The following is a 23,644-nucleotide window of genomic DNA, read 5'->3' as shown; positions in this document are numbered from 1 at the left end:
AAAATGTGAGAAGTGGTGAGCGTCATTTCTGATGGAACTTTTAAGAGCCAGTGACTACTGTCACATTCCCTTTGCCTTCTCTAGGAGTTGCAGAAACACAATGAAGAGCCACCCTCAGCCTGGGTCCCTAAGAGAAAATGATGTGCGACAGGTGCCTGTCCTTCCTCTACCCCCACACATACCCGATTGACACATAGTGTGAATAAGAAACAATCTTGATCATTTTTAAACTGCTAAAATTCAGGTCATTTGCTACTGAGGCATAGCCTAGCCCACCCTGAATAATCCAATGTTATACTATCTTTTGTTGATTATCTTTGGCCTCAGTCCCCAAACTTGCCTTCTCCCTGAAACTGCCTGAAAGGGTTGGCTTCGCATTGCAACTTGAAAGGCAGCAAGAGAAGAAGGAAGTCTGTCCCCTAAACAGGGAAGTGGGCGTATGTTTGGGGAGGTGTGTCCATGTTTTGCCATGCTCTAGGCCAGGGGTTGTACTGGATGAAATCTCTCCCCAGCCCTGGGAGGCCCTGGACAGATACTGCCCTTCAAGCTTCTATTCTACACTCATTTATTTGCTCTCCTTAATTTTATTCCCCATTATTAAAGTAGGAATGACTGGGCTGGCAGAAGGAGGGCTGCAGGCGCACGTCCTGGGGGCACTGCAGGCTGACTATGACCTTGCAGGCCTGGATCTGAACCTCTTCCTCTGGGTGGATGACCAGGGCAAGCAGCCGGTCTGCCAGTCGTGATTTGTCCCCAAAAAGAGCTTCGTGCAGAGACTGCTCATTGTAATGCCATTTCACAGCACAGTAGTGTGGTGTATTCCGACCCTCACTCAGCCGCTCCACAAACACCAGTACTTCGAACAGTAGACTCCCTGGTTGTGTGGCCTGGAACAGGTTCAGGAAGTTGGAGTGCACCTGTGATGGGGATGGAGTGAGGATGAGAATGAAATCCAAGGCAAGTCCTAAAGTTCTTCTTTCATCTTCCTACTGCCTCAGCTCCCCAATATACTGAAGTTTCAGATTCAACTGTATGGGATTTTTTTTAGTTTTCCTTTCATTTTTATTCTCTAACATAATTACATTGTGGTCATAAAACATGAGTAATTTGGTAATAATATTGATTCTGGGAAATAAGTTATGACAAACTTTAAAGTTTAATGTGTGGCTAATTTTTATAAATATTTTGTGTGTTTGAGGGAAATGTGCATTTACCAATTATAGAATGTTCTGGGTGTGTCTAATGGCTCAAGCTTATTTGTATTATTCCCAATAAGTATACCTTTAACTAGTTTTAGGTTTTTATCTATTAATTGCTGAAAGAGTAGTTAAAATCCTCCAGATCTTCCACTGTGGTAGTGGCTGTGTCAAGTTTTCTTTATAATTATTCAACTGTAAGAAAGAAAGGAATCCCACCATTTGTAACAACATGGGTGGACCTTGAGGATATTATGTTAAGTGAGATAAGCCAGACAGAGAAAGACAGATACTACATGGTGTGATTTTTATTTTTATGTGGAATTTAAAAGAAAGAAGGTCAAACTCATGGAAACAGAGAAAAATGGTTGTCAGGGACTGCGGGTGGGAGATGTAGTTAATGTAAAACATGGTGACTGGAGTGGATAACACTGTATTATATAATTTAAATTTGCTAAGAGATTAGAACTTAAGTGTTCTCACTGCCCACCCACCATCCCCCGCCCCGAAAAAAAGACATGAGGCGATGTGTGTGGTGATTGACTAGATGGTGGGAATCCTTCACAATGTATACATATATCAAATCACCACAATGTATACTTTAAATATCTTACAATTTTATCTGTCAATTATACTTCAATAAAACTAAAAAAAGAGAAATATATTTTCCTTGTAATTCTACCAAGTTTTGTCATCTATATTTTGAGATTATATTATTAGGTTCATATAAATTTAGAGTTGATTTATCCTTCTGAAACATTAATTATTATGTAGTGACCTTATCTATTCCTAATAATGATTTTTGTTATAAGTAACTTTTCCCTACTATTAAAATAACTACATCAGCTTTTGTTTTGTCACCTGTGTTCCTGATTCTCAGAGTTTAGAAAGCCCCTCAAAGAAGATTCCCCTCCCAACAAAACCGATTCTGATTCTACTGGGATAACAAAAGAGAGTGATTTTCAATGTATCTAGTGCCGAGGCAGGAAGAGGAACAAGACTGTCTTCTCAGGGCTAAGTCTGCCTGGAGAATCCACAATTCTTCCTTCCCCGGTATCTGAGTTGGCATCCATCAGCCCCACATCACTTCCCTCCTCACCTGGCAGTTGAGAATATCATAGAGAAGGTCATTTTTCTGTGCCAGGTAGCTCAGCAGTCGTACGGCTTGTACCTAAATAAAAGAAATAGTAAAGCATGAGAAGGCAGGTGAGTCTGGGCCTGAGCAGAGAAGATGCACATCTCTCCTCCCTCTAGGTGCTGTGCCAGGGCTGGTCAGGAGGGCAGGCCTGGGCCATGGTCCTGAGGCACCTGTGCCAGGATATAGTCCGACTGAAGAATCTCCATCAAGGCGGGCATCACCCGTCGCAGCTGTGGGTGCACAAAGTCAGGCAATAGAAGGTTGTTGAGGAGTCTGAGGCCTGCAACATGCAGGTCTGAGTCCCAGATGGTGGATATCAGTTCCAGGACCTTGATGGAGTGTTCCTGGGGGTGGAGGGAAAAGAAGAGTCTGCTTTTATATGATGATCTCCAACAACACGACCCCAGCCTCTGCCTTCACACTTCCCTGACCCCTCACATGATGCCTGAGTCGAAATCAATAGACAATTCCCTCTAACTTCATTGCCCAACATTATTTTTACCTACGTGACCATTCCCATATTTTTGACATTTTTTCTTCACTTGACTTCTCTTTCGCAGACTTCTTTCCTAGTTCTTCTGCCCAACCCCTCTTCTCTGTCTTCCTCACTCCCCTAGGGATGCCATCCAGACTGAGTGTCAAGTACTCTCCATATGATGATGCCTTTCAAGTTTGTTCTAGACCTCTCCTTGAACTTGTCATATACTCAGGTGCCAATTCCACCTCTTTCCCAGATGTTGAATAGACCTCTCAGAGTTAACACACTGCCAACCCCAAACCTACTACTTCCACCACCTTCCCTGTCTCAGCTCTCCATTATGCCTTCCTTCCAAAAATTTGGCCAAAAATCTGTGGTCCTCCGTGACTACTTTCTTTCTCATAGCATTTTCCAATCCTTCTAAAAATCCTGTTGGCTTTACCTTCAAAATTTATCAACAGGAAAAAGCTAAGATGGAAGCCTAGGTAAACATGTCTTGCCTCCTCACACAACCACATCAAAATTTCAACTAAACTACAGAACAACCATCATTTAAAACCCCCAGAAATCAAGCTGAATGGAAGTTCTACAACTATAAAATTAAAGAAGAAACCACATTGAGACTGGTAGGAGGGGCAGAAGTATGGCATGGTCTGGTCCCACACCCAAGTGTGGTGGATAAAAGTTGGGAGGAATATCTCGGGAGTGAGGGGTCCCAGCCCCACAGTAGGCCCCCAGCCCAGGGTTCCAGTGCCAAGAACATAAGTCTCCATAACTTCTGGCTGTAAAAGTCAGTGGGGATTGAGGTTGGCAGTTCCTCTTAAAGGTCCTACACATGAACCTACTCAGACTCACTACCTCTGAGCTCCAACATCAGGAAAGCAGCTTGAAAGGCACCAGAGGCATATGGGGAGGAACTGTAGTGTCTGGCATCAGAGATAGAGCTGGGAGACAGCTTTCTCCCAGACAGAACTTCTGGTAGAGGCTGCTGTTCCTTTTCTGAGCCTGCCCCTACACTGAGCCACTTTGCTGGCAGGTGGGCACAATATCTGAAACTCTATCAATGTGGCTCACACTGTTTGCCACACCCTGGTGATACTTTGAGGCTCCATCCTATCCCACTCTTGGGCCCACCCAAGCTGTTTCCAGTCCTTTTCCCTACAAATGACTTCTCTTGACTCATGCTTCAGATTTTTCTAAATCCTCTCAAACTAGCAGCATTTGGCCTCAGCAGGCTCCATACCTCTTGCTAAGTGTCCCCAGGCCTGGCACTAGAAGTAGCTGGCCCGTGTTCAGATTATTCTGTAGCTTATGTCAGGTAGCCTTGGACAGAACACAGGCAGTGACTGATGTTGGCCTGTACCTCCTGGGAAGCTCCAGAGCCTGCACACCCAGTGGACAGCTACAGACCACATTGGAGCACCACCCAACCACCTACACAAGCAACACACTCAAGGGGCAAACTCAGTGGGCACCAGAACCCAGCTAAAGCAAGTCCCGCTCTGTGGAGTGGGCCCTTTCACAGCTGGTCCTCCATAGTGGTCGGAGGTTAGTGGTCAGTGGTCACAGCCACTCCCTGCAGCTGATCAGCCTGGATAAATCCATTCCATTGACCTGCCAATCAGAACTCAACTACAAGAGTAGGGGGTACACAGACCACTCGGGGGGTGCACCTCAAGTACCCAGCTTGGGTGATAGTGGGACTGTGCCACTGGACCCTACAGGATACCTACTATATTAGGCCATCCTACCAAGCCTGGAAAACATAGCATCTCTACCTAATACATAGAAACAAACACAGGGAAGCTACCAAAATGAGGAGACAAAGAAACATGGCCCAAATGAGAAAACAGGTCACAACTCCAGAAAAAGAACTAAACAAAATGGAGACAAGCAAGCTACCAGTTGCAAAGTTCAAAACACTGGTTATAAGGATACTCAAGGAACTTACGGGAAGAGCAGATGAACTCAGAGAGAACTTCAACAGCATAAAAAAGGACATGGAAACCATTAAAAAGAACCAGTCAAAATGAAGGCTACAGTAACTGAAATGAAGAACAGTTTACAGGGAATCAACAGTAGAGTGGATGAAGTTGAGCATCAAATCAGCAACTTGGAATATAAGATAGCAAAAAACACCCAATCATAACAGCAAGAAGAAAAAAGAACCCCCCAAAATGAGGATAGTGTAAGGAACCTCTGGGACAACTTCAACATACCAACATTCGCATAATGGGGGTGCCAGAAGAAGACAGAGGGCAAAAAATTGAAAACCTATTTGAAAAAATAATGACAGAAAACTCTCTAACTTAGTAAAGGAAATAGACACAGAAGTCCAGGAAGTACAGAGTCCCAAACAATATGAAGCCAAAGAAGCCCACACTAAGACACATCATAATTAAAATGCCAAAGGTCAAAAAGACAAAGAGAGAATCTTAAAGGCAGTAAGAGAAAAGCCGTTAGTTACCTACAAGGGCATTCCCATTAGACTGTCAGCTGATTTTTCAAGAGAAACTTTTCAAGCTAGAAGGGATTGGCAAGGAATATTCAAAGCGATGAAAAGCAAGGACATACAAACAAGATTACTCTACCCAGCAAAGCTATCATTTTGAATCGAAGGGCAGATAAAAAGCTTCCCAGACAAGAAAAACCTAACGGAGTTCATCATCACCAAACCATTATTATATGAAATGTTAAAGGAATTTATTTAAGAAAAAGATCATCAAAAATAACAATAATAAAATGGCAATAAGTACATATCTATCAACAATTGAATCTAAAATACAAAATAAGCTAACAAGCAGAACAAAAACAGAATCATAGATATAGAGCAAGTTATGATGGCTGTCAGATGGGATGGCAGTCAGAGAAATGGGCAATAAAGGTGAAGGGATTAAGAAGTACAGATAGGTAGTTACAGAATAGTCATGGGGATGTTAAGTACGGCATAGAGAATAGAGTTGCCAAAGAAAATATATGCATGACCCATGGACATGGACAACTGTGTGGGAATTGCCTGAGGGAGTGGGCGGGGCTGGGTGGAGGGGAGCAAAGGGAGAAAAATTGGGACAACTGTTACAGCATAATCAATAAAATATGTTAAAAAATAAAATAAAATTTAAATATCAACAATTAAGCCACTTCTCACCACCCACCTTATACCACCCTGTTCCAAGTCACTGTTCTCTCATCTGATTTCTGCAATAGCCTCCTATCTCCCTGCTGCTACCACCCCCACTCCCCGCCAATCCCATCTCAGTCTTTCCTATCCCCCATCTTTTTTCCTCCATAGCACTGTCACATGTATAATACTTTATTTTTAAATTTCTTATTTTCAAATAACTATGAATTCACAGGGAGTTGCAAAAATAATACAGAGAGGGCCCACATACTTTTCACCCAGTTTTCCTCAACGGTCACATCTCCCATATAGTACAATATCAACACTAGGAAACTGGTTTAGGTACAATGTGGGCGTATAATTCTATGTTGTTTTATCACACGTGTAGGTTCATGTAACCACCACTGTAATCAAGATTATTCCACCAGAATTGTCCCATCACCACAAAGATTTCCCTTGTGGGACCCCCTATAGTCACACCCCTCCCCACCAAATCAGTCCTCACCACTGGCAACCACTAATCTGTTCGTCATCTTATAATTTTGACATTTGGAGAATGTTACAGAAATGGTATCACACTTTGTGACCATCTGAGATTTTTTTCACTCAGTATAATGCTCCTGAAATCCATTCAACTTATTGAATGCATCAAAAGTTCACTCCTTTCTATTACTGAGTAGTGTTCCATGGTATGGACCACCTGTTTGCCTGTTTATCTACTGAGACACATTTTGGTTGTTTCATTTTTGACGATTACAAATGAAGCTTCTATAAACAATTATATCAAGGTTTTTGTGCAAATTCAAGTTTTCATTTCTTTAGGATAAATGCCCAGGAGTGCAAATGCTGGTTTGTATGGTAAATGTATAGTTAGACATTTTTTTGTATAGTTAATTTTTTAAAGAAACTTCCAAACTTTTATATTCCCATCAGCAATGTATGAGAAGTCCAGTTTCTCAACATCTTTGCCAGCATTTACTGTTGTATTTTCATGTACTTATTTGCAATCTATGTATCTTCTTCAGTGAAATATCTCCATGTCTTCTGCCCATTTTCTAATTGGATTATTCTTTTTAATATTGAGTTTTGGAAGCTCTTCCCGTAATCTAGGTATGAGTCCTTTGTCAAATGTGTGATTTGCAAATGTTTGCTCCCAGTCTGTAGCTTATTTTTGCATCCTCTCAACAGGGTCTTTCATAAAGCAAATGTTTTTAATTTTTATAAAGTTCAATTTATATATTTCTTTTATAGATCATGCTTTTTGGTGTTATTTCTACAAACTCTTCATCAAGCCCTAGGTCCTAATGAAACTGCAACACCACCTTCATCCCCGCCTTCTTGATTATGTTTTTCTCCATAGCACTTGTCATAGTTTACTTATTTGTGTACTGCCTGCCTTGCCTTGCCCTGCTAGAATAGAAGTTCCACTGGTACAGGGACCTTTACTGTTCTGTTCACTGCTATATCTCCAGTGCCTAGCACAGTGCCTTGGTGCAAATTAAGTGCTCAGTACACATTTGTTAAATGGATAAAGGGATCTTGGCCTCTGAGAGGCAAGATGTTTGGACCAAGAGGTATCACCCAAGACAGGTAACCTCAAAAGCTGTATCTTTGTGAGCCACATAAAAGGGAGACAAGACTCTTGGAATGGGAATCTAGTGGTTCCCACTAGAACCTTGCCTCTCCCTGCCCCCATCCCTGGCTGTCTGCTAAGATCTGAAGGACAGGTAGGAGTTAGCAAGTCTAGGAAGGGGTTTCAGGCAGAGAGAACAGCAGGTACAAAGGCCAGGGAGTGGGAGAGCATGAAAGATACAATGTAAATGGCCGGCGTTGGGGCAAGGAGGTGGGGGGCCTCAAGGAAGACCAAGCAGGGGGGTGATGGGATCAGATCCCTCTGGAGAGGGTGGTCTAGCTTAGGGAATGGGGACAAGCTCCATTTTGAATGTGTTGGGTCAGAGGGCTGTCTAAGTGGAGCAGCTGGCCATAGGTCTGGAGGTCAGGGGAGCTCCCATGCTGCGGACAGAGATGCAGGGGAGCTCATCTAGATGAAAACTGAGGCCAGGGGAGGCAGCTTTCACCAGGAGAGAGGAGAAACAGGGTTCAGGTCTTCAGGATACAGGCCCTGGGGAAAGGGGGAACAGTGATGCCCACGGGCTTGTGAGAAACAAACACAGCTCCCCTCCTGAACTGGACTCTGGTTATGAGACCCCAAAATCTTCATTTTTAACCAGCTCCCCAGGCAGTACTGATGAACTCAAGAATCACAGCCTTTGAGAAACTGAGAGGGCTGAGGGATGGAGAGGCAGAAAGAAAGTGAAGATCTAGAGACCCCCCCCCCCCCGCCTCCAGAAAAACGTCTGATGCCAAAAAAATTAAGGTGTGAAAATAGCAAGGGTTGGGAAGGAGATAATAACACAGGCACACTCATACAGGGCCGGTGGAGGGTGTACATTGAAACAACTCGTCTTGAAAAGCTGGGCATACCCTCTCACCCCGCCATTCCACTCCAGCACGCATACTCTGGAGGAAGTGCCCATGTCCACCAGAGAGAGAGGCATATAGAATGTTCACAGCACAAATGCACACTCAGATGTCTACCTGTGGGCACATGGAGAAATAAAATGCAGTGGAAAAGAAGGAAACAGAACTATCCACAGCAGGAAGGATGAATCAATGTCAAGGGGAAAAAGGCAAACCACACAACACAAACTTCATACTTCCAGATACATGAAGCTTAAAAACATTCCAAACCATATTTTACCTTCTCATTTATTGTCTGCCTTGCCCTGCTACAATATAAGACGATCCATGCAGACATGGCTCAACTACAAAGAAATCAAGGAAATGATGAACAAAATGCAGGGAAATGATTGCCTCTGTCGGGGAGGAGGCTGGGGCTGGGGAAGGGCATCTAAGCTATTAGTCATGTTCTAGTTCTCAGCCTGGGTTCTGGTTGTGCGTGTTTTGTTTTATGGTTATTTCTACTGTATACTTATAGTGTTTTTAAATTTTAAATACTTCACGTATTTTCAATTTGGGAGAGTCAGACCATGTGTTAGAAGTTTTAGCTGTGCTTTTTAAGATGGGAGGGACTGGAGCATGCTGAACACAGGGAGCAGGAGCGGCCGCAGCAGATAGACAGGCTGACCTGGAGAGAGGCCCTCAGGGATGGGATGGTGCCCAAGACAGGGACTAACAGTGACTGCAGGCAGGAAAAAAGCCTGGTTTTCATGGCACCAGCAGGAAAAGATGGGTGTGGAAACAGGGAAGGCTGGGGGCCCGCTGGTAGGAAGCTGGGGGAACTGACATCTGGCGGACTCTATCTTCTCTGCAGTGGGGGCGGGGGCGGTGAACGTGTTACGGCAGAGTGAGTAGCAGAGGGAGACACAGCTCACCCGCTAACTCAGCGGTCTTGGGCCTGGTCTGGTAATATTGCCAGGCGTCCCAATGTCACAAGAAACACTACGTTAGCACCAGGGGAGAAAAATCCTTGGAATTCTGTGTCCTTTCAACTATCTGGGAAGGAAAGCTTTTGAAACTGTGCTTACATTCCAAGGCCAGAAAGGCGGGAAAGGGCCCATAAGCCTAAAGGAAGAAATCCATTAATATCTTTGCGTATTCACACCCCAGTCCTGAAAAGCTAGCACCACCTTTGCCTGTCCATCAATATGCAGTTTCTTCACTCCATCCCCCAACCTGCCAACTATGTAAGTCCTCAGAACAAAGGACTCACCCTCTTGGCGCTCTTGGCCCTCTGGGCCCACACTAGGGCAAGTTTGTCACCCCGGCCTTTGGCCACCCTTGCTTTCGCTCTCTCATTCACTAATAAACTTTGCGTGCACGCTACAGGCTCACTGATCTGTAATTCTTTACTGCGTCAATGAGAAGAACCAGGGTTTCTCTGGTAACAAAGGCATCAGGGGCCCAGCCCCCAACCTCTCACCAGCACAGCATGGGGGATGTAGTATGAAAACATATCTGCTCTTGGTCCCTGGTTCCAGGCACAGAGCTCCTAAAATCCTCACAATTTCCTGATTGGAAGGTTGTTATTCACAAGGAGTCCCTTTCCATCACCCCTGGGTTTATGCAAATGAGGTGACTTGTGGCATGCCCCTAGATAGCTTCTGGCTGGAGGCCGGTGACCAGAAAGATCAAGTCATAATTAGGGGGTTGAGACTTTTAGCCCCATCCCTGTCTTTTGGGGAGAAAAGAGGGACTAGAAATTGAGTTCAATCTCCAACAGCCAATGATTAATCAATCATGCCTACATGATGACACCTCCATACATACTCCCAAATGACAGGGTTCAGAGACATCTGAGTTGAACACCTGGAGGTGTTAGGAGGGAGGTATGCCAGGAGAGGGCATGGAATCTGTCTCCCCCATACTTTGCCTGTGCATCTCTTCTGCTGGCTGCTCCTCAGTTGTATCTTTTATAACAAACCAACAAACCAGTAAACGTGTTTTCTTGAGTTCTCAGAGTCATTCTAGTGAATTACCAAACCTGAAAAGGGGGACATGGAAACCTCCCAATATACAGCTGGTCAGTCAGAAGTGCTGGGACTTGTGACTAGCAAGTGAAGTGGAGGAGGCAGTGCAGTGGGACTAAGGCATTAACCTGGGGAGTAGGTGCTAACTCCAGGTAGTGTCAGCATCGAACTGAATTGTAGGACACCCAGTTGATGTCAGAGATGGCTGGTGCCAGAAAGAACCTCAGAGGACATTCTGCTGTTTGGGGTCCAGAGAGACTCCATTTTCACACTTATTTCTAAGGAAAAAGCTATTTCTGGGTTATAAACTCAGTCTCAAACAAACGTCTAGAACATGACCACTTATTCTATGCCCGTGAAAAGACCAATGGACTGCAGGTGCCTCTTGCCCCTGGGCTCACCTGAATTTTGAGCCTAAATTTTCTGATGCCAGAGAAAGCTTTAAGCGTGTTCAGAGCTTGGATTTTGACACTGTTGTCCTTGCCATCCAGCATGGAGCCCACCAATGTGATGTCATCAGTAGTGCAGGCAGAGGCCTAGGGTGTGTGGGGAGAGACGAAGAAGCAGAAGTGCCCATCCTAGGCCCGTGCCCTCCCCTCCCCCGTGTCACCACAGCCTCTCAGCACAACCACTTCCCTCAACATCAGCCAGAGAGAGAAGTTCCAGGACATAGTCTGGCCAGTCAAGGGGGCAGGGATCAGCTGTAGGCCCCTGGGGCCAGGCCAACTAGGAGGGACCTCCTACCTCCCTTCCCTCACCTCAGCCTCCAGCAAGTACACACAGCGTGTGATACTGTGCAGGATCATGCTCTTGGCGTACTCATCCTGCTTGCACTCCAAAGAGTTGAGAAGCCTCCGGAGCTCACCTGAGTCCCGCCCATGCCGCTCTCGTTCAATTGCCAGACCTAGAGAGCCAACCCAGCCCAGTTCAGGCTGTGGACTCAGAAGTGATGAAGGAATGGAGTTGGGAAGAGGGGCAGGAGGGCCTGAGGACAAAGCTGCCTTGCCTTTTTTGGAAGAGCTTTCTTGCTACTGCAGGACCACCACGTACAGCTGAACAAGCTGTGGACTGCACAAGGGCATCATATCTAATGCCGTATCATTCATATAATAAACATTATAGTTTTAATATTTATAATAATTTCTTGGCAGTAATATGTTGTATTGCATCATAATTAGTTTATGGCAATGATATTCCATCAGATGGCAATAAATGTCTTGCAGAAGGGGTGCCTTTTCAGTTCTCACAGTGGCATCCTGGAAGCCAGAGTGAACGTAGAATATATGTATAAAGGCCTGCCAGCTGAGTCCTGAGGATCCCTGAGGCACTATCCACTGCTCAGGCACTGAGCTAGGGTGGGTTTAAGGAAGATGGAGGAGAGAGGAAGGAGGAACTTGGAAGAGTCACCTTTGGACCCTCCCGTACAGGAGGCCTCAGGAGCAGGTGGCTCTTGGGGCTGAGCCCTCTCCCCAGAGCCCAGACACTCACGGGCGATGCAGATGGGCGAGGCGGTGCAGAGGGGCGGCTGGCACTTCATGCCAGCCCTGATGGCCTTGTAGAGCAGGTAGATGGCCCCGGCGCCCATGGCCAGGCCCACTACACTTTTGCGGATGTCCAGTTGCCCCGGGCACTGCTGGATACTCTTGCCCATGTCCTCAGCGCCGCCTTGCGCCCAGGTGGGAGCCAGGCCCAAGGCGCCTGGCAGGGACCTTCCGGAACCAGAACTCTGGCAGGGCCAGGAACCAGAGTTTCAGAATCGGAACTCAGGCAACAAAGGAAATGGGAGAAATGGTGGGAGGGAGGGTAGTTGGGAAACAGAACAGCCAGAAGTGCTTGGAAGGAAAGTTTAACTTAGAGTCTGTAGGAAATGAAGGTCAGGAGTCTATGGGAATAAAAAGGCTGGGGCAGGAAGGATCTTCACATCCCCTTTTCTTTAGGGGATCAAGGTTGGTGGGGCCCCATTGGGAAGCCATTAGAGGGCAGCAGAGGCCCAATGTCGGGGCTGGGCCTTTGGAAGTTTCCTAGAGGGGTGTTTGGAATGTGCCCACTGCCAGTTCCCTCACTGCTCTGGCCCTCCTATCATTGATCTCTTCACCACAGAGGCACTGCTGAACCTCAGGTGCTTCTGCAGGCAGGGCCAGCCTGAGAAGAGGGACGCAACTTATAAAGTTCTGCAGAGTCCTGAGGCAAACCCATCATCTTCCAGCATCTGCTTGTTCTCTAGTATTATGTACCTGTGTGAACAAAAGCTCTTAAGGGCAGCTGTCTGCATCTCCCACATCCAGCGCAATCCTGCACTTACTGGTGCTCAAGTCATGACTTCTGTCATACTTTGAGGACTTGAAGGCAGAACAATGACAGAACCTGGATACAGGGGCTCCAGGCCCATTTAACCAGTGTGACCCCAGAGGAGGAAGGGACTGCCCTTGCCTGGGTTTCAGTTTCTGCATTTGTAACCTGAGGAGATCCAGATTTACCATTCTGAAACCACAGAGTTAAAATTTGGGTAGATCTGTGCCTTTAAACCATGGGGACCTAACTTTGTGAGTATCATACCCACCCACCCCACCCCCGCCACCACCACAGAGCAGGATGAGGCTTGAGGCCTCCTCTGGACTTGGAAGATGCCGCCACCACTACCCTGAAAGATGAGAGCCCAACTTGGGTGGCCTAATCTTCACCACTAGGATGGGACAGGTGAGACCAGACCCTTCTCTCCTCCTCCTTCACTCCATGTCCCCATACCTGCTGACCTCACCTTCTGGTACAGAACCAGGAAGTGAGAAGCCCCAAGCCAGAGTTCATGCCCAGAGCCAGCACTGAGCAGGGCTTCACCTGCCCAGCTGTGAGGTCCTGTTGGAAGGCTCTGGGTCCTGGGTGCACCTGGACTTGAAAGAGGTGTAGAAAGAGGAAAACAGCCTCCGCAAGGATGATATAGCCAGACAGGCCTGTCTACCCAGAGCCTTGACCCAGCACACCCAGCCGTTGGCAACACTCTTGTGAGGCCATTCTCTTCTTTCCTCTCTGCCATCCTTGGTCCTCAGTCATTCCTACCACTCCTACCACTCTATGCAGCCCCAAGGTGGGTGACTACATGGACTCCCTACAAGGAGCAGAGGCCCCCAGAGGCCTCCTCTCTGCCATGGGCCCAACAATCACCACCCAAGAACTCCAGGAAGGAAACGCCTGCCTGATGAGGACTGTTTTAGATTCCAAGGTTATCCTCATAGATCTGTGAATATATCTTTCAGAACAAGGTCCCTGCCCTCTTCTGGGCTGTGAACCAGAGCTACTGGTCTCACCAGTCAGTGGATTTGATTCTGCAGCCCTCACATCCTAAGCAAACATGGCGCTCACTGCTTTTTAAAGGTCTCCCAAGGAGAACTCTTCCTTGGCTCTAACCTAGCTCCTTACTGCTACACCTAAAGTCCATTTCTTTTTCTATTTAAAAAAAAATTATTTTTTGAGGAGACTCCCGCTCTCTAACAATTTCCCTCTCTCAGACTTGAGCCTTTATGATCTTATAAAGGACAATGGGCAAAGGTCTCGTGCTCCTCTAGCTGCTTCAAGCTGGACATGGTCATTGTCCTAATAACAGAGGGGGTGTGGAGGGGAGGGTGGCCTTCCCACATGGGAAGGATCGTGCGGACTCCAGGTCAGTTGGCTGTCCCCAGACAATGGCATGCTCGGTTTAACAGGCTGGCATCCTTGTTGTATTCTGGGGGCAATAGATTTGGCAACAGGGTTAAAAGGCATCATTAAATCCATAACCACTAGATGACAAAATCCATTTCTTTTGGTTCTGTCCTCAAACAATTCAAAGGGCTTAGAGGCAGTGGCATCCCCATTGTGCCATTTTCACTAGTCTGCAGCCCAACGGAAAAGCAGACAGAGGAGTATCTATTTGCTGGTGTAAAGTCAATGACTGTTCTTTCTTGGGAATTATGGCTTTTAATTCAGGTGATGTCTTTCTTAGTTTGAGGAAAATCAAAATATACTTGCTTTTATGAAATTATGGCAACATATGGTAGTTGTGTTTTGAATGTCCTTAGGGAGCATAAACGAAAGCTGCAACCCTTTGTGGACACTTGGCTTTCGTTTTCTTGTTTTGGCTTTTCTGTCAAACCCAGAAATCTGGAACTACTAGCAAGAGAGAAGTCTGAGATTCCACATACACACAGCCAGCCCCAAGTTTCTCACCTGCCCTCATCAAGGCAAAGGACATGGGCTGCCCTAGTACATGCCTCTCTGCCATCTGCACCAGCTTTCTCCCTTCAAGGTTCGTGTTCCATCGTATTAGATGCAGTTTAGTCCTGTGAGAGTGTGGGCTCTAGCCAGGCTGTCAGGCTCAAAACCAGCGCAGTCACTGACTTAGCTTTGTGATTTCTTCATGCTGCATTTCCCTCGCCAGTAAAATGGGAAGAATAAGACCTGCCCTAATACCTACCTCGGGGGTTGTTTATGGGGAGTAAGTAGAGTATTTAGAACAGTGCTCAGCACACACAGCTCACCAAAAGCTCACTACGATGATAATTACTATTGTAATCAGGTTTGACCTGTTTAAAAACGTTGGGCGTGGGAAGCCTGTGAGCACACAATGACGGGCCTCCATGAGGCCTGAAAGGCACATCCTTTAGCCCCTTCCGCTTACCCTCTACCCCTCCCACCCTGGTCTTCTTCAGGCTAATCACTCGACTCCTGTAACCCATTTAACTGCCTGCCTTGAACAATTTCGAATTAGAGGAATTTGAGAAACCTAATACAATACAGGGGTCCTACGGTGCAAGACAGAGTTCTAGGTCATTAAGGAGGGTGACTATGCAGGGGCCCAACGCTTGTGTGCACAGAAGCGAAGGGAAACTTGCCTTACTCTAATGAAAAGCCTTAGGAGTCCCGACCGGCTTGAGTCTGGGCAAATTCCACAGTCTGAGGCTCGATTTCCTCCTCTGGAACACGGGTCTATTAATACCTACCACTACCGGGAAGTGCTGCAGTCAGGAATGAATGTGTTCTCAGTCGGTGCACAGAAGACGCTCAACATGTGCGAGCTTCCCCCGCAGAAACCCAAAGGCGGGGAGATGAAAGGTAGAGGGGGCCGTGCCCTGCCACGGACCCCCTCCCTCTCCGAGCCCGTCCTCTCCCAGCTAGCGTTTACCCGGCCCAGGTACCCGACTCCAGGGCCTCTCGGTAGCTCGTTGCTCCCGCGAAGGCGTTGGAATTGGGAGAAACGCGGCGAAGGCGGAGGGGGCGGAGGGGCGGCTCCCCCAGAGGAGGAGGCCCCGGGCGGGGAACAGCCGTTCCCCGCCCGGGGCCTCCCTCTTGCCCTCTCTCCCGGTCCCCCCGCCCCCCCGCGCGCGCATCCGGCGGCGGGCACAGGATGTTCTTTCGCGCTCGTCCCCACCCCCCCGCGCCCCCGCTCTCACTTTCCCTTCGCTCCCCTCCCCCACCCCCGTCGCCGGCACCTTGTTTAACTCCTTCTCTCCCGCGCTCTGGGGCGCCCGGCGCTCCCCGGGGTCCCCCGCTTCCTGCCTACCCCCCAGGATCCCAAGGGCTGCCGGGAGAACGCAGGGCCTGAACTGAGCGCTTGGGCTCGGGTTCTCGGGATCCACTGGCGACAGACATGCTCCCGCCCCCCTCCAGTTCAGCGCTACGGAGGGTCCTGGGGGTGGGAGCCCGCACTCCAGTGAGCCACGTGCCCCAGCGGGGCGGCCAGGTGGGCGTAGTTAGCTTCAGGCCCGGCTGGGGCGGGAAGGTGGAGGACATGAACCCCATCCTCAACCCTGGTTGGGATAAGAAGGGGCCTGGGGCTCTGGCAGAAGACGGAGGGATGACGCCCCTCACGGACACGTCACTGCTGTCAAGGCAACTGTGGGCGGGGAGCGGCTGGAGAAGGCCAGAGGAGACCGTTGAGAAAAGAGGCTGCCAGAGGCATTGGGACTCGGGTGCGGGTCGGGGGAGGCGGGGGCGGGTTGTTCAATCTTTTCTTATTCACTCGCTGGTTCATTCAACTAACGTTCATTGAGCTTGAACTAGGCTTGGCGCCACGCTTAAGCAATGGATGACCGCGTATCTCCATCCAAAACCTGTCCTCACTGGTTATTGAGTTAGGGTAGGGTAGCCATACCTCCCGGGGTACGTCTGTAATACTGATGCAATTAATAATAATGTCCCTTTTCATGCTTAAAAGTGTCTCGTTGGGGTGGGGGGTTGGGGGGAAGGTAGTTAAGGAAACTTGTCCCTGAATTCAGGGAAGGTTCCAACCATGCAGGGAAGGGAAGACAAGCTGTTGTCTTCTCAATGCAACAGGCACTTTCTTGGCACTTGGTATTCTCTGTCATCCTTGCCCCTCATTCTGCAAGTATCACTAGTGCCTTTTACAGATGAAGAAACTGGCTCAGGGAGGTTAAGAGACTTGCCCAAGGCCAAACAGCTAAGTGTTGGAACCGGAATCCAGATCCAAGTTTATATGGCCTCCAGAGTCCGAGTGTCCCATCCCATCTCTGCTTCCTTCTCAAAATAGATGATATTAAATAAATAAAGACACTGTCCCTGCCACAAAGGAGTTTATAATCTATGGGATTGAAAGTACTGCAGGTAATAACTAAACAAAACATAAGACAGATTGAAGACAGCTCATAAGGCTCAGAGGGAAGTTGATGACAAAATGATCAAAGTGAGCTAAGTTATGAGGTGGTGATTGGGGTGTGCGTGTATGATGTGCTGCCGAGAAAGAACAATCTAAGGGCATCGGACCAGGGACCCAGACCTATACAGGCTGGAATCTCCAATGGCATGATCTCTCTATAAATCCAAAGCCACTGGTTGCATGCACTCTCCTTTCTGCCTTCCACCCTCCTCAGTATTTTTTTCACACTGGAGCAGAGGCTCTCAGCAGGCAGCTGCACTCATTCCACTCTGCACTCAAGGTCTTTGCAGTTGGTATTCGGCTCAAACTTGGATGTCGGCTTCTACCTTCCGCACTCCTCTCTGAAGATTTTGGGAAATGAAAGATGGAAATGAAAAACAGTTGCTCCTCAAACCAAAGGGCCTGAGTGAGCATCAGGAAGCTGACAGGATTCATGGGGCTGGGAAAACCAAGTCTGGCGAAAGAACTGTTACAATGAGAAAGGAGCAACCGACAGAGAGATGGTTTGCTGGCAGATGGATGGTTTGCTGCCCTCCTGCACTGCTCCAACCCTGTGCTGGACTCTGTGGTCTGGGCACAACATGAATGAATCCAGGTCCCTTCATATGAAACACAAGTTAGAAGCTGGTGTACCCAGTGTACTTAATGAGGAGTCCAAAGTTGATAATATACACAATAAACACTGTTTGAGAAAGATTATTCCACAGGGTGTGTAGGAGGAAGAAAAAACCTGGACTAAAAGGACAGTGTAGCAGCTGCTATAGAAATTTGGGCCAAAGATGGAACCTATGGGGTTGGAGAGGAAGGGGTGACAGAAAAATAACTGCATCTTGTAATAAAAGCAACAAAGGGAAGAATTTGGTAAAAGATCAGATATAGTATGCTGAAGGAGAGAAAATCGTTACAAATTAATCCACCATAATGGTAATTTAGGGGGATGGGAGGGCTATGGTGGGCAATGGGAGGAGCTGGTGTGAAGAACATAAGTTCAGTCTTTTGTAGGCCATGTTAGGGCAGGTATCCTGTATGTGACTGGGCTTAGAGATAGAGAAGTCCAGAAGGTCAGTGGGCTGCATTGTGAGAGAGTGTCCCTGTCACTATAGGTGTGCAGACAGCTTCAGAATCATCAATGACGAGTTATCATGGACAAGTTTCATAGATCAGGTAGAAGTTTGAAGTAATGACAATGAAGGTATCTCCTTCCTGGGAGATTCTGTGTTGGCTGGGTAAGCGAAGGGTAGGAAGTATTCCTGTATGTGTGGGAAGGTAGCCAATGGCCCAGGCCTGTGTTGGCATCTATCTCCTAACCTTTGGCTACAGAGGGTGCCAGAGATGTCATCGGATGGGGCCCAGGGTTGTGAGGCCCAGGTGAGGCACTTCAGCAGCCTGTGGTCCCTCCCCCAGCTCCACCCTCGAAGGCCCTGGAGCCCAGGCCGGTGCTGACTGCCAGGGCCTTTCCTGGAACTCAGCAGAGGACTGAGCCCCTCCCTGCCTGCCCTGGCACACTCCAGGCACAGCATGTCCTCTGGGGTACCTTGCAGACACCTCAGTTGGCTGGGGCGTGGGACAGGTCCCTGCCCCCCAGGAAGAGTACTGCTCTGGGCTGCTGTCTGAGCTCCTGGCTGTCATCCTCACAATGGCCCCACCAGACCACAGGGGACAGCAGGCACAGAGGAGGAAGGAGAAGCTTTGTGGCTGGGTGGCAGTATTTGTAGGTCTTTGCTGTGGCTTTGGGTAGGAGGGTGGGTAAGGCAGAAGAGCAGGGTCTCAGGCTTCAAAGCGCCTCCCACCTGCTTCCCTCTCCCCCTGAGGAAATCTTCAGGGGCCTAGTGGTTTTGAGGGGCGTGAACAGGAAGAGCCTCTGAACTCTGGGTCAGCTGAGAACAGAGATGGGGAAGATCTTTTTCCTCCATAGCCTATTTCTCCCAGCATCTTCTTCTTCTCCTTCCTACCACGATGGAACAAATTTCTACCTCCATCTGCAACGAAGAGTTACATCGTACGGAGAGGCCTCCCAGAGTGGTGGGGTTTAGAGGAAATGGGACATGTATATAGCAGCTGTATGCCCAACCCACACCTGCAGGTGGCGTAAAGAAAGTGCCCCAACGTGGTGGGCTGAGCCTGCTCTGCTTGGCGGGGGCCTGTGAGCCGCTGTACGGGAGGGGGAGAAGCCAGAGGGATGCGCCAACCGGCCACGTGGAGGTCTGGAGCAAGCTGCAGGCTGGGGCGGGAGCTGGAACCTGAGCCAGCCTTGAGTGCGCCCCTCCCGCTCGAGAGTCGGTCGTCACTGACCGCAGGCTGCAAGAGCGGTTTATCTGGTGAGCGAGCACACCCACTTACCCAGCTGCTGAGTCAGGCTGTTCTCGCTCCCCGCTCGCACGCCCGCTCGGGACATTGTGTTCCAGCCCCGGCGCGCTGGCAGCGGGCCCAGGCGCTCACACCAGCCTCCTCGCTCTGTTTGTGCTCGCGGCTTGCGCTGGGCGAGGAACCTCCTGGCCGCAGGGCCGCAGCCTGCGAGTGCGCTGGGGCCTGGGCCAGACACGGGAACCAGGAACGCGCAACCCGGCCGGCTGAGTGGCCCCCGCAGCCCTGTGTGGCTACCTGCCTTAGAGCACCCAGACCAGTCTATCCCGCACCTGAACCCTGGTGTGGAACCCCAAGCGTGCGTGGGACCTGGAGTAGCACGGGTGGGGTGGGGGGTGGGGCAGACAGGTGGTGTAGCTCCACCAGGGAGAAGGCGCCGCCCAAACTCCACAAGCGCCGGGGCCCAGAAATCTGTTGGCAGATAGCTGGGAAGGCTCCAGCCGCAGACCTGGGGGCCCCGGGATGCGGCCACGTGACAACGGAAGCCGGGTAGAGGGGACCAATTCAAGCGCTCCCCCAACGGAGCCCAGCCCTTTGGCTTCTTTTCTGATCCATTCTTCACATCAGCCCGGAGACTCCAGGGACTCCCAGGGGCTGGCGAGGGAAGCCAGCCCTTTTGGACAGCTTGGGAAACCCCTGGCAGGATGCCAGGAGTAGGAAGAGCCCAGCCATTAACGGGTGGGAGTGATGGTAGGGTGGAGGAAGACGACCCCAAACTGGAGGCTGACTCCTCCCTTTGTCCAGCCCCCAAAGCTATATTTATTCAGAGCCACGTTTTCTCCTTACCCTTCCTTCTGCAGAAAGATACCACTGAATGCGAGTGCTGAAGGTTCCTTCTCCAAACCAAGGACTTACATACTGAGCACATACTGTATGGAAGGGTCTTTAAATTACATTTTAAAATTTAAGATACAGCCCTGGCCGTATCGCTCAGTTACTTAGGGCATCCTCCGGACACACTAAGGTTTCGTGTTCCACCCCTAGTCAGGGCACGTAGAAGAAGCAACCCATGAATGCATAGATGGATGGAGCAACAAATTGTTGTTTCTCTTTCTCTCCTTCCTTCCCTCCCTCCCTCTCTCAAATCAATAAATAAATATAAATAAATAAAACTTAAGGCACAATTCCTAAAACCTTTCTTCTCCCTCCTACCTACCTAACAGTTGTCTGTGCCATTTGTCGTGCCAGGAGCCTTCTCCTCGTCCACCCATCTCTCAGGCTCCAGTTCATAAAGCCTACTCGGAACAGCACCAGCCAAATCTGATTTCCCTCCCCTCTGAGTGCCCAGATCACTGGATTTGTACCCTTCTCCTGGCACAGGGTGTGGCCTGTCTCCTAGTCTAGCGATCTGTTTACTAATCCTGTTCTTTTAACCAGATTAGAAAGTCCTTGAGGCAGAAACAAAGTCTGCTTTTTTGAGGCCTCCCCCGTCACTCATCTCATCCCCCACAGGCCAATCTTGGCCCTGGAGTTGATGTTCAATAAATATTGGGTGTAGTGAAATGATTTCCTGTCCTTGGGCAGTTTGCACGCCAGTTGAAGAGACAAACACATAGCATGTGAGGTTAAATAATAACCTAAGCCAAATGTTTGTAAGAGTTATAGGGACTCAGTAGGAAGGAGGTGGTGATACAGGAGAAAGATCCCAGGAGGTTCTGGGCCTTGACCTGTGTCTGGAGGAGGAGAGAGGAGCCATGGAGGTGACTCATTGTGGTTGACATCACAAACCTGGATCCATGCTAGACCCTTTACATGCATCATCTCTAATATTTAAGGAGGGAGTATGTTTGGAAAGAGTGGAGGGGACAGTGCCCTAGACAGACCTGCCCAGAGTCAACCAGAACTGAGAGGCAGCCTTGGATCTGGCCTTCCCACCCTCAGTTCCTGGGTACTGCCTGTTCCCTGGCCTGCCACTCCTACACACTACACCCAAGAGGGCTGCCCAGCTCTGGATACACTCTGGTCTCACCCTGCTGAACAACTGGCAGTGTGACCTTGGGCAAGGCACTTCCTTCCCTACACCTCGCTGTCATCTGTACCTCCATTGCAGTGCTTACAGACTGTGTCTGAATCCCAGTGATGCCTGCTACCTCCCCCGATGTTGCCTGGGCTGCTGTGGCTGCCTGCACCACTGCCCCCTCCCAACCTCCCCCATTCATTTCTCCCTCTCAGTCTGGAGCTGCTGAGAAGAACACTGAGTACAGAATGAGCAGGGATAGTAGGTTTCCTGTGGTTGCAAAAGTAACATCGGGACTTTCCCATCGGTGTGAGCTGTGGGAGAAGTGGGGGAGGAGGAAGCTGGGCCAACCTCTAAGGAACCTCTGCTCTCTTCCCTCCCCTCGTCAGAGCTCCCAGCTCTCAAAAAGGCTGGTACAGTTTGTTACACTGGAGCTGGAATGTACCGTATGTTTCATATGGCCTCTGTCCAGTCCTACACTGGCTGCTTTAAATTTATACTTCCTTCTTCAGCCCTGGCATTTTGCCGTCAATCACCCCTGCTCTCATCTGCCCACCTCATACCCACCCCCACCCCACAATGGGTCTTGCTTAGGTTCTGAACTCTTTAAAGGAGGTGGGGGTTGGGTACAGAGAGAGCGCTGTAGAAGAGAAGTTGTACTCTGGAAGTGTGAAGTCTTGGGTTCCCTTTCTCTTTCCCATCACCCAGCCCTAAAACTGCCTCCAAGGCCATGGACTCTCCAAATTGGGTATGAAGTTTCTCTTGTGGACTTCGAAGGTTGATTCACCACTTCTTGCTACCTGAGCACTTTAGCAATATTCTTCAATAGTGAACTGAAGGCTCTGTTTAAGTTGTTCCCCATCCCCCAAAAGCTTGGCAGACCTGCTAATCCATGGTCCTCCCCATCAGTCACAGAGAACACAGCAGATATGGGGGATGTGGGACATTGGGGGGATCCCACTCCCTAACCCAGGAGTCGCACCTTCCTAATAGATACTGCAAAATGGAATTTGACGCTTGGTGATATTCTGAGCTATGACAAGTTTAATCTTCTCAGAGTGGCGTAGATATTCAGAGATCTGGCCTTCCTCCCCCAGGAGCATGTGCTATTTTTCACATAACAGGTAATATGGATTGCCTGCCAGGGACTAAGCATTGGGCTCAGGGCTTTATTCACCCAAGCGTCAGAACAGCCCTGGGAAGTGGGTTCTGGTATTAGCCCCCTTCAACAGTTAAGGAAACTGAGGCTCAGAGAAGGGACAGAGCTAGCTGGTGTTCACATTTAGGTGTGTCTGACATCAAAGCCAGACTTCTAAAAGGTCAGCGAAATTGCTTAGATCATGTGCCTAAATCGTAAATCCTCCATGTCTCAAGCATCAGAGTCTTATTCCCTTCCTCCTTCAAATGATTCCAGGAACTCTGCCTCCCTGAAGCCCTTGCATACCTTGAAGTGATTACGCAGAAATGCGTCCTCAGCCGGTTAAACAGGCCTCAGAGGACATGCAGTGGTGCGGGTGGATGGTCAGGCCTGCTGGTAGCTTCAGTTGTCCCACAGCCAGCTGTCACGTCTGTTGCCACTCACCGCCTCACCTGGGAACAAACTTTGCCTGAGTGTATTGATCTGACACTGGGATCTAAACCCCAGGGGCTGAGCAGCCTGGGCTCCAGGGCTCTGAACTAGATCTGTCTGTGGCCCCCAGTGCATGGTGGCATGGCCTCTCCTGGGACCCATTCGCAGCGAGGCTTTGGGAGAAGTCACTACCATGTGCCAATCCCTGCCATTTATGTACATTTTATTTACATGTCCTAACTGAGTATGATCTTAACGTTCCTCTAAAGTAAGGAGAATGGTACTGAGGCAAGAGCAGCTATGCTGCTCACCCAAAGGCGAGAAACTAGGTTTGTGACTGTGATGTCTGGAGTGGTTTTTCATAACACAGGGCCTCTCCTAAGCTAAGAGAGGAAAAGTTTCCCAAGATATTCCAAAATCTGGTGACATGTGGCCTTTCACCTAGCCCTGTTGCCCTCGGAAGTGACCACAGCACCACACTGTCCATGCCACTCTTATCTCCCCGCAGGGGCTGAAGCAAGGGCACCAGATATCCTGTCGGTAGTTGGTCTGTCATGATCCCTGGCTTCCTGTCCTCTGTGGCTCTTATGGGTACATTTTGTCCCCTCTGCACCCAGTTCTTTCTTCCTCTTTTATCCTTCCTTCTCTCTCTCTCCTTGCTCAGTAAGAGCCCTGTCTATACAC

At 48.9% G+C, this 23,644-nt stretch overlaps 1 protein-coding gene across 1 annotated transcript; it reads right to left on the bottom strand.

Moving 5' to 3' along the window:
• Positions 1-564: 564 nt before the first annotated feature.
• ARMC12 (armadillo repeat containing 12) lies at positions 565-12,963 on the bottom strand. Its single transcript, XM_090282289.1, has 6 exons — positions 11,831-12,963; positions 11,182-11,327; positions 10,825-10,959; positions 2,505-2,678; positions 2,296-2,367; positions 565-917 (listed from the first exon to the last, which is right to left on the bottom strand). Exons 1-6 carry the CDS (start codon positions 12,072-12,074, stop codon positions 585-587), a joined length of 1,104 nt encoding a protein of 367 aa, XP_090138415.1. The 5' UTR covers positions 12,075-12,963; the 3' UTR covers positions 565-584.
• Between the last annotated feature and the right edge of the window lie 10,681 nt (positions 12,964-23,644).

The sequence above is a fragment of the Furipterus horrens genome, unplaced genomic scaffold, assembly GCF_987537825.1.
Source record: "Furipterus horrens unplaced genomic scaffold, mFurHor1.1.pri manual_scaffold_6, whole genome shotgun sequence".
Taxonomy (NCBI): domain Eukaryota; kingdom Metazoa; phylum Chordata; class Mammalia; order Chiroptera; family Furipteridae; genus Furipterus; species Furipterus horrens.
The sequence above is the reverse complement of the archived record's forward strand: the minus strand, read 5'-3'. Positions and strand labels throughout refer to the sequence as shown.

Excerpts from the sequence above, each read along its gene's own strand:
- ARMC12 (XM_090282289.1), bottom strand. The coding sequence starts at position 12,074 with ATGGGCAAGAGTATCCAGCAGTGCCCGGGGCAACTGGACATCCGCAAA. Across the intron at positions 11,328-11,830 it reads CTGTACGGGAGGGTCCAAAG|GTCTGGCAATTGAACGAGAG; the intron begins GTGACTCTTCCA and ends TTGGCTCTCTAG. Across the intron at positions 918-2,295 it reads ATGATATTCTCAACTGCCAG|GTGCACTCCAACTTCCTGAA; the intron begins GTGAGGAGGGAA and ends TCCCCATCACAG.